General features: G+C 40.3%; 1 protein-coding gene across 1 annotated transcript in view; it reads right to left on the reverse strand.

Annotated features, from left to right (window-relative positions):
* rps6kc1 (ribosomal protein S6 kinase polypeptide 1) overlaps nt 1-12,565 on the reverse strand; it is a 30,580-nt gene extending 18,015 nt beyond the window's left edge. The window contains exons 1-10 of the mRNA XM_037751259.1: nt 12,344-12,565; nt 10,077-10,112; nt 8,750-8,870; nt 8,222-8,337; nt 8,045-8,138; nt 7,900-7,953; nt 6,698-7,120; nt 4,525-4,649; nt 3,962-4,060; nt 460-507 (exon numbers count right to left, since the gene is read on the reverse strand). Of these exons, the coding sequence (XP_037607187.1) occupies nt 460-507; nt 3,962-4,060; nt 4,525-4,649; nt 6,698-7,120; nt 7,900-7,953; nt 8,045-8,138; nt 8,222-8,337; nt 8,750-8,870; nt 10,077-10,112; nt 12,344-12,445 (1,218 nt within the window). The 5' untranslated portion in view covers nt 12,446-12,565. The remainder of the gene's footprint in view (nt 1-459; nt 508-3,961; nt 4,061-4,524; nt 4,650-6,697; nt 7,121-7,899; nt 7,954-8,044; nt 8,139-8,221; nt 8,338-8,749; nt 8,871-10,076; nt 10,113-12,343) is intronic.
* Between the last annotated feature and the right edge of the window lie 2,574 nt (nt 12,566-15,139).

The raw sequence follows: 15,139 nt of genomic DNA on the forward strand, positions 1-15,139 counted from the left end.
AGTGTGTAGAATAAGGTGTAAAAAAAAAAAAAAAGTGTGGCAAAGGAGAAACCTCCTATTAACGAGGTGCCAGCTTTGCCCCATGGCAACCCAAAGTCACTGGATTCATCAAGCCACATACAGCGCGTGACTTTAAAAGAGCCACACAAATCTATCAGCGCTACACGTAAAGTTCACATTGGCTGCATGTGTGTGTGTGTGTGTGTGTGTGTGTGTAGGCATGCGTGTGTGTGTGTGTGTGTGTGTGTATTCATCTGTGCCCGCGCTGTGCGTTGGCATCTGGCACACGTCTCACACCTGAGAGCAGAGGAGCTGACAGGGACAGGCCCATTAGAATCAATTACACCGGTCACACACAGGGGCTTCTGGCACACTTCACACTTACACTTAGAGTCAGGACGATGAGGATGCGGCGTGCACACACACACACACGCACACACACACACATATTAAACTTACTTTCAGGATGAACGTCTCTTGTGTTCTCTTGTCCATGACCAAAAGAACCTGCGATGGAAGAGTGCCATTAATTGCCAGATATGAACAGACATACAAGATGATGTAGTGGTTGTGTCCTCCACAGCAGCGTTTTTCAACGACTGGGTCAGGGCACACATGAGGGTCACCTCAAGACAAATGTAGGTCCCTAAATTATACTAGACAAATTGGCATTAACACGTCGGATCCTGCTGTGTTGGACCAAACCAAATCCCGGCCACATAACGAAAAGAAAAGAAAAAGGAATCTATAGATGTATGTAGTAGAGCTACAAAAAGGAATCGATTAGTTGTCAACTATTAAATTAATCGCCAATTATTTTGATAATCGATTAATCAGTTTGAGGATTTTTTTTTTTTTTAGAAAACAAATTTCTAACAAATTTTAGTTTTCTTAACTCCTCTATGACAATAAACTGAATATCTTTGAGTTGTGGACATTTGAGGACGTCATCTTGGGCTTTGGGAAACACCGAACGTCATTTTTCACCATTTTCTGTAATTTAATAGACCAAACAACTAATCGAATAATCGAGAAAATATTCGACAGATTAATGGACAATGAAACTAATCGTTAGTTGCAGCCATAGTATGTAGTGTAATAGCAAAAAAAGGGAAACAAATGCATACTAGCTGCAAAAAAACACATATTATATATGATATATATTATATGTTATATTATATATGAACACATATTTTCAATACCTGAATCAATTAGTTCATTAATAGATTAGTTGAATGACAGAAAAGTAAAAGACAACCACTTTTAATAATCTCATCATTAAGTATTTTATCAATCAAAAATGCCAAGCATCCGCCGTTTTTTCTCTGGAATTTTCATGCTTTTCCCTTTTTTTTAAAGAAAAAAAAAAATCATCGTAAATTGAGTATCTTAAAAAGGTACAGTAGGTACAGTGTAGGATTTGGTGAAACATAGTGGTGTGGTTGCAGATTGCAACCAACTGCCTTCCACTCACTCCTCCCTTTCCAAGACTGCGGTAACGTGAGCCGCCGATTGCAAAACCTCAGTAACGCCGGTTAGACAGCGGCTGGCGGTACCACGGTTTTGCACTCTGTCGCTCATGTTACCGCAGTTTCACAAGTGTGTCGGAGAACTACGGTGGCCTTCAGGTAACGCAAAAACGTGAAAGGCTCTCTCTAGAGCCAGTGTTTGGTTTGTCCGTTCTGGGCTACTGTAGAAACATGGCAGAGCGACATGGCGGACTCTGTGAAGAGGACCCGCTCCTTAAGCTAACGAAAACACAACAATTCTTAGTTTCAGGTGATTATGAATATTATATTCTATTTCTGTCAATAGATCCCCCGAAATGTTTCACATAGTTCCTTTAAGATTTTGGAGATTCAATCGGAAGAGATTATCTTGGTCATTTAATATTTTAGGCAATTTCATAGATTTAACAATAGAAAAAATAACTGACGGATTCAGAATTATTGAGAATAATCATTAGTTGCAGCTCTAAATGCACCAAAAATGGACATATGAGCAACCTGCAAGCCAAACGGTTGGTTATACACATTTCTGTTCATATATCGGATGCACAAATTTCTTTCCTGTGCTCCTAATTTTTTTTAATTTTGAAGCAAATGTGTTCCTTGAAAAATGAGTCACTACAGATCCATGCAATGCTTCATGGCAGACACAGTTAATTGCTCTAAATCCCCTTTAGTTCATCTTCCTCTGGCTCTTCCTAACATCTTTATTCCCCTCCCTCCTTCTCCCCGACATCTCCATTGCTCTTCTGCTCCCTGGCTGTCTCGGGGGAGAGCTTGAAGCATATGTGTGTGACCCGGTCTGTGTTTGTGCGTGGTGCAGTGCGTGCGTATGTTTTTGTGGGTGCGTTTCTCTCCATGTGACCCTGGCTGGGACCAAACAGGTGCAGGCTAAATGGATATGAATGGAGCTGTGAGTAAACAGAGTGGCGGTGCTAGCCAGGGCGCTAATATAATTAAGACACAAACATCAGGGAAGGGGGGAGGTGGAGAGGAGGGGCAGGGGGGGGCAGCAGGGTGAGGAGCTCTCTCCATCTGTCCCCTCTGTCCCCATTAAAAGTGAGAGGAGGAAGGAGGAGGAGGAGGAGGAGAAAGAGGAGAGGAAAGCCGGGTTGTTTCTGGATAGCGTAGTTCCACTTATGGCGCTTTTTTTTTCTGCTGTGTGTCCGATTTGTTTCTGACATATTGTGGATTTTGCACGCACCTCTGTAGAGTAACACATGTTAGTATTGTATCAACATTTTCCTTGGGGTTTTGTGTGTGTCTGTGTGTGTGTGTGTGGAGGACGAGCATCATTGACTCAATGTTGTGTGCCGCTCTCTGAGCTGCTTGCCAAGTCATTTCATGGCTGAGTGGTGAAGTTGCTTCGCCGGCAGCTGGTTGAGAGGACCGGCAACCTAAACTGACCTTGTGGTAGTCATAACTGACGCTGAGCATACACACACTCAGCCCTTACCATACCATTCAGTAAATCTATTACGCTTTATTGCTTCGGATAAAAAGAGATGGTCGAAGACGGAAAGGACACAAGGAGGAGAAATTTGACACATCCACATTTCTCTGGACCGGAGCAGTTATTAAATAAATGAGCGTCTGCCGGGTTTTTAAGTGTAATTATTTTGTAAGGATCTAAATTATCGTTTTGTTTTCACCATAAAAAATTCTCCTCTCTCATAAGTGGGCTTCTATAATATTCAAGGAGGAAATTTTGACATCAAATCAAACCAAATTAAATGGTAAAAAAGTAAGGCTGTCAAAGTTTATGCAATAATAACTACAATAATTATAATTATAAATTCATTTTAACGCCACTAATTTCTCTTCTCCGTTTTAAAACTAGAGTGAAGATACTGACATCATATGAAACTAGAAAACCGAAGGAATGAAACCAACCATGTCATAGTAGCTTGTCGCGAAGGAGGCTAAATAACGCTCTAAACTTGGCATGGCCATTTTCAAAGGGGTCCCTTGACCTCTGACCTCAAGATATGTGAATGAAAATGGGTTCTATGTGTACCCACGAGTCTCCCCTTTACATACATGCCCACTTTATGATAATCACATGCAGTTTGGGGCAAGTCATAGTCAAGTCAACACACTGACAGCTGTTGTTGCCTGTTGGGCTGCAGTTTGCCATGTTATGATTTGAGCATATTTTTTTATGCTAAATGCAGTACCTGTGAGGGTTTCTAGATAAAATGTATTTATATTTATTTATATAATCTGTTAATTGATTTCCAATAATAAATATATACATCCATTTGCATAAAGCAAGCATATTTGCCCACTCCCATGTTGATAAGAGTATTAAAAACTTGACAAATCTCCCTTTGAAGTACATTTCTTCAATCATGCGATTAATCGCGATTAAATATTTTAATCGAATGACAGCCCTACTTTTTAGGAAACAAAATGTGTCTGCAAGTTGCAAGACTTGCCAATAGTAAACTGACCTTATCTATGACCCCCAACACCCTGTAGGCTCTCAGCTCCTCGGATGGACTCTGCTGGCCTCCTCTGCTGGTGGACGGGCAGCACTGTGCCCCCAAAGCCTTGGACAAAAAAAAAAACATGGTGTGAAATTTGATCATTAAAACATGGTCACATTCATTAAGTATCATGATATGATCTCTTGCAACATGTGCCCCAAGTAATATAAGAAGACAAACAACAGTCCGTGTCTTAGTCAACAACATAAAAAGATTAACTCTAGACTGTGATCATCAGATACAGGTAGTGTACAGTTTCTAGAGCTTGTTGAAGCCACAAACTGCCTGCTGTGGGCGGAAATTATTATTCATTATTATTGATTCTTTTGTACTGTCTACGTATGTGCATTATAAAAAGATAGGTTTAACAATTTTTCCAACTTGCTGTGATGTTCATCTGCAGTAAACCCGAATGCACTCTGATATACTGTCTCAAGTGGTTTGAGGACCCCGGTGGATGCACGCATTTAAAGCACATTTGCATAACCTAACATAGACAGCGTACGGGCCATTTCCTTCCCACTCACCACTGTCTGCGTTGACCCTTGACCCATGTTGCTTCTCAGATGCTGACTGGATATCTGCTCTGCACGCATCAGATACTCTGCAGTCTTCTTCTTCACTGCCTCTCGCCGCGTGGGACTGGGCTCACCTGAACAGGGGTGAGAGACATAAATCATTTTTCTTTACGAAGCAGTTTTTTTTTTATAGTGCGGCAGGGTTAAAAGTTTCTGTACAAGCTTTTTATTTACTGACAAAACAGCCTGTTGTTAATGTGGGAGACAAGCTAATAAAGCACAAAGTAAAAGTGATAAACTAAAACTAAAGAAGAGCAACCCTGCAGGGTGGATGCTTGCAGAATCACCGCCTTCATAAACACAAGGCCACCCATCCGAGCAGACGTCCATGGATACCACTATAAAGTAATGCGCTTAGATACAGTAGCTATAATAATTGATGTTATCTTTGGATTAGTAACAACAGGATGTTCTAAGGCAGACAGTGATTCTCAACAACCGAGCTGTGAGCCGGCACTGGTCGACACAGTGTGTCTGACAAGAAGCGATCATCCATCCACTCTCTCCACCCGCCTGCCAGCGTGAGCAATGATGGCAGATGATCAGGAATGACTGTGTGCATAAACACGCATTCAGTATAGTGTCCGCTCATATTTGTTTTTGCCTTACTGCTCCTCCCAAGCCCATATTTCCATGAAGCATTTCTCCACTGCGTCACACTATGATGGATTAGTTGTGAATATGCCCAAATTTGAGTTTAAAATGAGTTTAATTTGACATGATATCTAAATAGTTTCAGTTTCACACTTCACTCCTTCTGTCCACGCTCTCGCTTGCCCTTCCCTCCCTCTCCCTGATGGATGAGGTTCTGACAGATTCTTCAATACAGATGTATCACCTGTAAAACCCTTTTGAAGTAGAATTAAATGAGCTTACTTCCTCATGTACAGGAGAACAATGTAGGATGTCATTCAAAGCAGATTTATTTTCATGTCTTATCACTCGTGTGGAGGCGATCTTTTACAGGAGTCTGGCCACACACACACCCACGCCAGTCTACAAGACCATTTTTTTGCTAGCTTGCCAGTTGCCACATCCAAAAAGGTTGAGAACCTCTGATCTAGAGGACCGTATTTAAAGATTGTGTCATGACCTACTAGGGCACAGTGACCCGAATGCTTCAAAGCTTCAACCGTTGCCATGATACTCAACCTCCAAATCACTATTTGAATGCTTTCTTTTTTTTTTTTTTTTTTATATTTAAGTATGTAATAATAATGAATAAATCCCAAAATAGCCGAAGAAACCAGAAATAATCCCACAACATTATTCATTATTCATATTCAACGTTCATTATTATGAGTTATCTCAGATGGTTATCGCTGTTTGTTGTGTTTAGCATCTCGGTGTACAGTAGTGCGGCACTGTCCTGGGCACTGAAATGGGGGAGACGGAGACAAACAGACAGACAGAAGGACATGTCAGCCTGCTGCTCTGCGAAGCTTCGAATACCTTCGAATATTTCTCACCGAAGCTTCGAAGCCCAAAAAATGGTATTCAGGACAGCCCTATGATCTTCAGTACCTGTGGGGCGGACCTTGGAAGTTTTGAATGGGTTTACTAGTAGTCATGGTGTGAGTATTACTTAGTCTGTGAAAAAACTGTTTTATAATGTCCTCTGTGATTCTGGAGGGAGCTTCATCATGTCTGAATCTGGATTTGGGCTTAACAGAAAAGCAGCATTGCAATTTGGGGGATTAAGTTTGAAAGACGTGGGCGTTCACCAGGCAGGTAAACGATGCTACTGAGTTACATTATGGAATGTTTACAATCCACTATTTTTAAAGCTCGAACCATACTAGGAACTAAAAGTTTGAATATCTCAGTCTCTGCTGCATCAATTTGAACCATTCTTTCTTTTTCATTTCTCTCGTAGGTCCCCCAACTTTATGGATGGTAACTCTAAACTCGCTGCACTACACTTTGAACCAAATGTCAGTTCTCACAGTAAAACAGTTGTGTCTGCAAAATAGCTTGCTGCAACAAACCCTGATGCCCACAAATTTAACAGCTGATTAAAAAAAAAACTTTTCCTCAAGGCCCCGGTCTACAGTGAAATAAACTGTCATATAAGTTGGGTCACTGCTGCATATGTAGTTACCCAGCTCTCTCCCAAACTGACCTTGCACTCCTTGCAGCAGCAGGTCAACTCCGCTGCGATAGCAGGAGAAAGCTGCCTGGAAGTCCTGCTCTTTCTCCTTCTGTACAGCCAAACAGATGAGCTCACTGGCTCTGTCTAGGTAGTCCGACTTCACGTCCTTGGGGTTGCCGCCGATGGCTTTCTTCAGACTGCCGGAGAATAGTGGCGTTCGGCCTGGCCAGCTGACCTCTGGGTTAGGGGCTGAGGAGGCAGGGACCGGGGCAGGAGACGGGGTTCGGCGGTCGTGCAGGGAGGGCAAGCGAGGGCTGCAGCTGCTGCTAATGTTGGAGGCTCCCCCCTGTGGCTGGTTTGGGGAGGTGCGGCCTGAGGCCATGCCATCATCCAGCCCAGCCAAAGAGTCTGTATCCACAGCAAGGGAGGTCAGGTCGCTGTCACTGGATGGGCCTGGGGAGGAAAACAGCGCTAGGGTCAATACAGACAGATACACACTTCATAATGAGTTTATGCATGGGTTCTAATGTATATGGCTGATATTTTCATTAGGGCTGTCAACAGATTAAAATATTTAATCGCGATTAACCGCATGATTTTCCATAGTTAATTGCAATTAAACGCACATTTTTAACTGTTCAAAATGTACCTTAAAAAGGGAGATTTGTCAAGTATTTAATACTCTTATCGACATGGGAGCGGGCAAATATGATTGCTTTATGCAAATGTATGTATATATTTATTATTGGAAATCAATTAACAACACAAACCAATGACAAATATTGCAGCTGTCAGTGTGTCAGTGTGCTGACTTGACTATGACTTGCCCCAAACTGCATGTGATTATCATAAAGTGGGCATGTCTGTAAAGGGGAGACTCGTGGGTACCCATAGAACAAATTTTCATTCACATATCTTGAGGTTAGAGGTCAAGGGACCCCTTTGAAAATGGCCATGACAGTTTTTCCTCGCCAAATTTAGCGCAAGTTTCGAGTGTCATTTAACCTTTTTCACGACAAGCTAGTATGACATGGTTGTTACCAATGGATTCTTTAGGCTTTATAGTTTCATATGATGCCAGTATCTTCACTCTAGCTTCAGAACTGAGCCTGTTACAACCTCCAAAAGATCGACTGCGTTAATGCATTAAAGAAATTAGTGTCGTTAAAATGAAATTTGCGTAAACGCGTGAACTTTGACAGCCCTAATTTTGATACACAAACGAACCATACCTCCATACTCAGATGTGATAGTCAAATCATCTGCCCCACTGATGTCTCTTTGAACTGAAAAAAGAAAATGCCCACACATCACTGAGCAAGTGCAAATTAACGTACCTTGTAAATTAAGAGGAAGACTTGTTGAGTGTAACCCTACCGTCAGAGCTGCAATCTGATAAACTGTCTGCCAGGAAGTCGGAAAAGGGCTCAGCTGGTCCAATGAGCTCCGAGCCGTCGTGGACCTCACCTCCCTTGAAAATAATTAAAAACATTTCAGTTGATAGTAGTGTGAGTGGGAGTATGTTTGTGTTTCTGCATGCGTGTGTTTGGGTACCTTGAAGAAATCTTGGATGTGCTGACTGCTATAGAGAGCAGGGATATTAGCAGAGAACTGCAGCAGATCCTCGGAGCACTGTCTTCTTTCCTCAACTACTGAGTCATCAAAACGACCTGCCAATGCATACATGGAAGAATATAAATATAGAAATATATGCACACACACATCAGTGATTTTGCCTTTAAGCAAGTGCTCATGTCAAGTAAGAGTAATGCTTACTGACTGAGTAATAACACTGAGCTTCCTCAAGGGGGCAGACTCATCACTACTACTCCAGTGATCCAAAGATCCAGGATTTTTTAATCTTGTACTACAACAGCAGTCCAACACTATAATATATATATACTGTTTTTCTTTGGTCATTTTAGAGCAGGTCGCTAACATGAACAACCAAATATCAGAAGGTACCCGAAGACCAAAAACATCAAACAGGTGAAGAAGGCACTGCAGAGACAAGCATTTGGTCTCTTTACTTTTATCTGGACAAAAATGTTCGAGGGGAATCGAGGGGGATTAGTTTCTTACCAAAGACTTTGGCCTTGGCAAAGGGAGGAAACAGCTCCGACTGGCTACAGACATTCTTGTGCAGCTGCCAGAGGTTCTGATGAAGCTTCCGGAAATCACTGTATCTCTTCCATACGGTTATCTACAGAAAGAGCAAGAGGAGAGATGGATGAAGAGGAGGAGGAGTTGGAGAATCAATCATTATCTGTTTAAAGACATGTGAAGCTTCACCAAATGGATTATATCGATGTTGTTGCTTGAAGAGGTATACTTGTCTGTAAAAGTAATCTCATTATCACAATATAATTCATACATGTGTTGTCTTGTTAAAGTCAACAACTATTAAAAAATACAGAACTCCATAGTCTGACACTACAGTGAATCAAATAATAAATTCATATGACAAGTTAAATTCCTCATCTTATGTACATAAGTCACAAACATGGAAGAAGTAGTTCCTTACTCTGCGGCATAAAGTAAAACATAATGGCCTAATGTTGAGGTTTTGCTAAAAATCCTGGCCAGCTTGCTGGTGCAGAGAAAACTGGGCTGAGCACCACTCCCAAACAGGAGCACTGCTCCATAATGGAGGTATGTGTTTACAGGCGAAACTCTTTCACTCTGTCTCTCAGACACACAAGCAGTTATTGACATCATGCCTGTTGCATTAGCGCTGGTTCCAGTCTGGACTGCATTCCTCAGTGTGTGACAAATGTAAGAGAGCATGCACGTGAGTTTTTACAGCATGTTTGTAAATACAATATGAGAAATAGTTAAATGTTCTGTAAAACCTTTTACAAAACATAACAGATGTCTGTGGACAATAAAAGTGTCAGTATTTTTGACAGAAAGACAGTGAGCTTGAAATGTAAAAAGACAATGAATTACAACAATTCTCCTGATGTAGACCTAAATCTTGGCTTTTTTTTTACAATGCTAACTTTTTCCCATGGTATGGTGTTAAAAAAGTTAACAATAATCAAAATAAATTGTTATATCAAATCGCAATACTTAAAAGTCGCAATTTAAAAATTGCAATACATATCGAATCATCACCCAAGTATCGTGATAGTATCGAATCGGGAACTAGGTGTATCGTCCCAGCCCTATTAGATAGATAGATAGACTTTATTGTCCACCGTCTTGGAAGGTCTCAACCGACTTAGTCTGAGATAACAGATAACAGGCTAATGCTATACTCAGAAGCAGTGCTTATCTTCCAACCCTGCAGGGGAAATTCCTTCCAAAATATTCCACCAAACTCCTGTCCTTCAAGAAAATCAACTGTCTGCCAATGCTTTACACACTCACAAAGTCACAACATACAAATAATGGCCGCATGTCTTACCTCTTGGACATCCTCCGGGTTCTTCCTGGAGATTATCTGTGTGGGAAAAGGGAGAAGAGGACATCCATGTGATTCCCATTTAAAAAGAATAAGATGCCAGTGCTGGTTCAAGACTTTCCTGTGAGGCTGGTGCAAGTATAAGCAGGGACACAGTGTGACAATGAGAGCATTATACAGCGAATGACGGAGGTCTTGAGTGTAGGAACGAGACATCACCAACAATCATAACAAGCAGGATGGCAGGCAGAGACAAAGAAACTCAGCCCTGTCCTTGTTCTGACTTATTGAGCTGAGAATGTGGCCCATGCATCTGTAAAATCACTACAGAGAGACTGGTAACTGGAGGTCTGGCAGAAAGTGTGGATGAATAATAGGATTTATTTCATCATCAGAGGACTTCTCTGTACAAGCACTTGATCTGTGAGTTGCTGTATATTATCTGTGGGGACAGGAGCCCATTCTTACTAGTGATGTGTCGGTCGCAAACGAGCTGGCTCTTTGAGCCGGCTCTTTTAAGTAAACGATGGGAGCCGGCTCCCGTCCGAGAGCCGTTTTCTTCGGGGGGTTTTTATTAATTCAAGGCAGAATGATTGGATGATCTTCTCCGCGCCACGGGCACTCCATGCACTGACTGTGACTGAATGTTGTGTTAATGACGTCCGTGCGACCAATCAGGTGATGACAGACAAGGATCATACCATTAAGCAGGGAGGGGCGGGGGTGCGTGGCGCGCTCACGGTCTACAGGTACAGAGCAGGAGGGAGAGGAGGAGAGAAAGAGAAAGAGGAGTGCGCGAATAGCAGACAAGATGAGTGATGGTCGGAAACGAAGCAGCATGTAAAATTATGGTATTCTGGAAATTATAAGGTTTAGTATAATTATATTGAATAATTTAAGTGATATATGTGCACACATACTAATCATAGGTCAAAACAGCGCAAAATTTGGCTGGATTATAAAAGGCAGAAGTGGTAAAATGAAGAGCCGTTTGGAATCCGAAAGAGCCGGCTCTTCTTGGTGAGCTGAGCCAAATGATCTGGATCACTAAAAAGAGATGGAATTCCCATCACTAATTCTTACAAATGAAAGCCTTGATTGTCCAAAACTGAAAGTGAATTTAGTCTTTTTCTCCTATCTTGACATAGTTTAAGAGTATAACATTATTCTGGGAGATAGATAACAGGGAGTTTAAGCAATGAAGTTAACCCAGGCTTTGACATTTCTCCACCACAGGTCTGGCTTGATAATCAGGATCCCCCCACAATGTTAATTACTTCTGTCAAGGCATTTCTCTGGGAAACTTAACCTAAAATATAATGACAATATGAACCAGCTATGTAGTTAATGTTAGTGTCTTAACAGATGTATTTCTGCTTAAAGATGCTTAACATGATCTCCTTAATGTCTGTGTATTGTAAGGCTACATGTGACACTTTGTATTTATTGCCTTTAATAGGCTATTTATTGTGTTTATTGTATTTGTTTGATGACTGTATGGTACTGCTGACTGTACAACAAATTGCCCCTAGGGGATAATAAAGATTTCCTTGAATAATAGGATATTTATGTCATCATCAGAGGACTTCTCTATACAAGCACTTGATGTGTGAGTTGCTGTGTATTATCAGTGGGCACAGGAGCCCATTCTTACAAAATAAAAGCCTGATTGTCCAAAAGTGAAAGTGAATTTTGTCTTTTTCTCCTACCTTGACATAGTTTAAGAGTATAGCATTATTCTGGGAGATAGAAACAGGGAGTTTAAGCAATGACAGGCTTTGACATTTTCCACACCACACATCTGGCTTGATCATCAGGATGTTAATTAACCTTACTTCTGTCAACTTAACCTCAAATATAATGACAATATGAACCAGCTATGTAGTCTTATTTCTGCTTAAAGACGCTTAACATGATCTCCTTAATGTTGGTATACTGTAACATACACATAACACTAACTAAGTGTAGCTATCTAGTGGTTAAAACCAGGTTAACAAAGCGTTTAGGTCAATCAGTGTGGCTAATACATGCTAATGTAAGCTATCAGCTAAACAACATCCACTGGGGCTAATTATAAAAAAACAAAAACACATTTTAAAACATAAGCAAGTGTGAATGTACCTATTACATCTGTGGTGAAGCTGTCACCATCACCAGGCCAGGTTAAAGCAATGTTACTTGTGTTTGCATCATATTAGCTTCGTTAGCTTAGCTCAAGCTGCTAACAACAGCTAGCATTAGCCCTGCTGTCAGATCCTCCCTTTACTTACCCTTGCGGTGACTTTGTACACAGTGTAGCCTTTCAGGTGCTTCTTAGGATCCGTGACAGTATAAAACCGAGCCAGTTCTCCTCTGTCCCGCTGCGATATCATCCTGATAGTGACAACAACATTGCCAAAGCTACCAGTCGGCTAACTAAGCCCATACACATTCATTCACCTGCTGCTGACAGCTCTTCTTCTTCTTCTTCTTGCTTTCTTTGGTGTTTATTGGCAAACCAGCTTAGAGGTGCATTACTGCCACCATCTGGACTGGAGTGTGGAGCAGGAGATTGTGCAGAAACAAAATAAAATAATAATAAAAATATATACAACATAAAAAAAATAGAAAAATAAAAAATAGGGATTATATAGTCCCTATTTTTTTTTTTTATTTAAAAAAAAAAAAAAAAAGAATAATATACAGTGCAGGAAGAGGCAAAAACCCCACTGGGCTTATCTGAAGCCTCCACCTAGAGACAATATTAATATAAAGAAATAATATGACTACATAATAGTGATAACAAACAATTAGGACAAGATATATATATATAATAACAACAATAACAATATAGTAAATGTGTGTGTGTGTGTGTTGCGTGGAAGTGTATGATTAGTGTTTGCGAGGAGAATATTGATATAAATATCTATTCTGGGCAATCGTAACCAAACAACATTGTGAGTGGGTAAAAATAGAAAACACTAAAACAGATACATGGACAACATGGGGAAAAGCAATTACAAAACAGCAATTAAATGACCCTTTAAGCGACTTTTGAAACATTTTACAGATGAACAGTTTATTGATAGATGTGAAAAGCTACTCCATAATTTGGTTCCCCTAAATCTTATTGAAAATTTTAGGAGGAATTTAGGAGGATGAAGATCTAGAGATTGACGGGTTGAGTAAGAATGGACCTGAGAATTTGTTTTAAAATAGGTCTTGAACTGCTCAGGAATATTCCCACCAGAAAGTATCTTATAAATAAAAACACATATTTGAGAAATATTGATATCATAAAAAGTAAGAATCTGGAGTTTCTTAAATTCTTCAACCCCCTTACCCTATGTCCCCAGTATCCCCAACAAATATTTGCTGGGGATACCGTCCCTCCTCTCTGACTTGGTCCTGTAGTCTTTGTCTTTCAGCCTCATACTTTTTACAACGAATTAGGATATGCTGCACATTTTCTTTATCACCACAATCCCCACACCTGTCACTGTTCCTTTTTCCCCATTAAAGCCAAAGTGCCATTAAGACCTGTGTGATCCAGTCTGAGTCTTGTTATGATGATTTATTTTCCTTCTGTTCCTTTCTTTATATTTCTTTGTTATGATCGGCTTTTGTATTCTGAAATATCCCCTTCCTTTCTGGTTCCTCCTCCCATCTTTTCTGCCATATCTCCACTCCTTTCCTTTTAATCACTGCTTTTCCTTCTCCTTTCCCAAGTAAAACTGGTACTGTTAACTTTTTGCTAGTTTATCTGCAAACTCATTCCCTTTCACCCCCTTCATGTGCTGGAACCCAACAGAATAATATATCTAAACCCCCTCTGTGCAGTCTTAGCAAGCTATAGTACAGTTCTGCTGACAGCTCAGTGACAAGCAGAATAAGTTAGAGCTCCTCCGTGTGGAAAGCTTCTGTCACTACATGCCTTCATGTCACTTGCATGTCACTTTTTTAAAGATTGTGATAACACCAATTGTATTCATTATTTGGGGTGTTTATATTTTATTGAGTGAAAAATTAGCAATTGATTGGTTCTTTTATAACTGTATACATATAAATACAAGCAATCAGGCTTACAGTGTATGAAATGAACACAATGTACATGTACACAAACAGAGATAAGTACATAAAGTGTTGCCATAATACATAATCATGGCTAATTGTGCATAGACTGATTGAGAAATACTACACATATACATATAAATATATATATATATAAAGGGAGATTTTTTTTTATAAAGTATTTTATACTCTTATTAACATGGGAGTGGGTAAATATGCTGGTTTTGTGCAAATGTATGTATATATTTATTATTAGAAATCAATTAATAACACAAAACAATGACAAATATTGTCCAGAAACCCTCACAGGTACTGCATTTAGCATAAAAATATGCTCAAATCATAACATGGCAAACTCAAGCCCAACACGCAACAACAGCTGTCAGTGTGTCAGTGTGCTGACTTGACTATGACTTGCTCCAAACTGCATGTGATTATCATAAAGTGGGCATGTCTGTAAAGGGGAGACTCGTGGGTACTCATAGACCCATTTTCATTCACATATCTGGAGGTCAGAGGTCAAGGGACCTCTTTAAAAATGGCCATGACAGTTTTTCCTTGCCAAAATTTAGCGCAGGTTTGGAGCGTTATTTAGCTTTCTTATGTTGGTACCAATGGATTCCTCAGGTTTTCTAGTTTCATATGATGATGATGATGATACTAAACTATATACATATATATATAGTTTAGTTTCAGGGTATGCTATACTGTAGGTCTTAAGGTATAAATTTGATCATGTATGGTCAAACCTTACCTGAAAACTGTATAAATTGAGTGTGTCGTTAACTGATTTTTCTTTGTCTGATATGGCCAAATATTTGTGCTTTTATGAAACAGAATTTAAAGGTGCAGTAAGTAAGATCTAGCGACATCTAGTGGTGAGGTTGCAGATTGCAACCAACTGAAATTTCTCCCGTGTGCCAAGCATGTAGGAAAACTATGGTGGCTGACGCGAAAATGTGAAAACGTGAATGGCCCTATATCTAGAGCCAGCGTTTGGTTTGTCCGTTCCGGGC

The sequence above is a fragment of the Sebastes umbrosus genome, chromosome 18, assembly GCF_015220745.1.
Source record: "Sebastes umbrosus isolate fSebUmb1 chromosome 18, fSebUmb1.pri, whole genome shotgun sequence".
NCBI lineage: Eukaryota > Metazoa > Chordata > Actinopteri > Perciformes > Sebastidae > Sebastes > Sebastes umbrosus.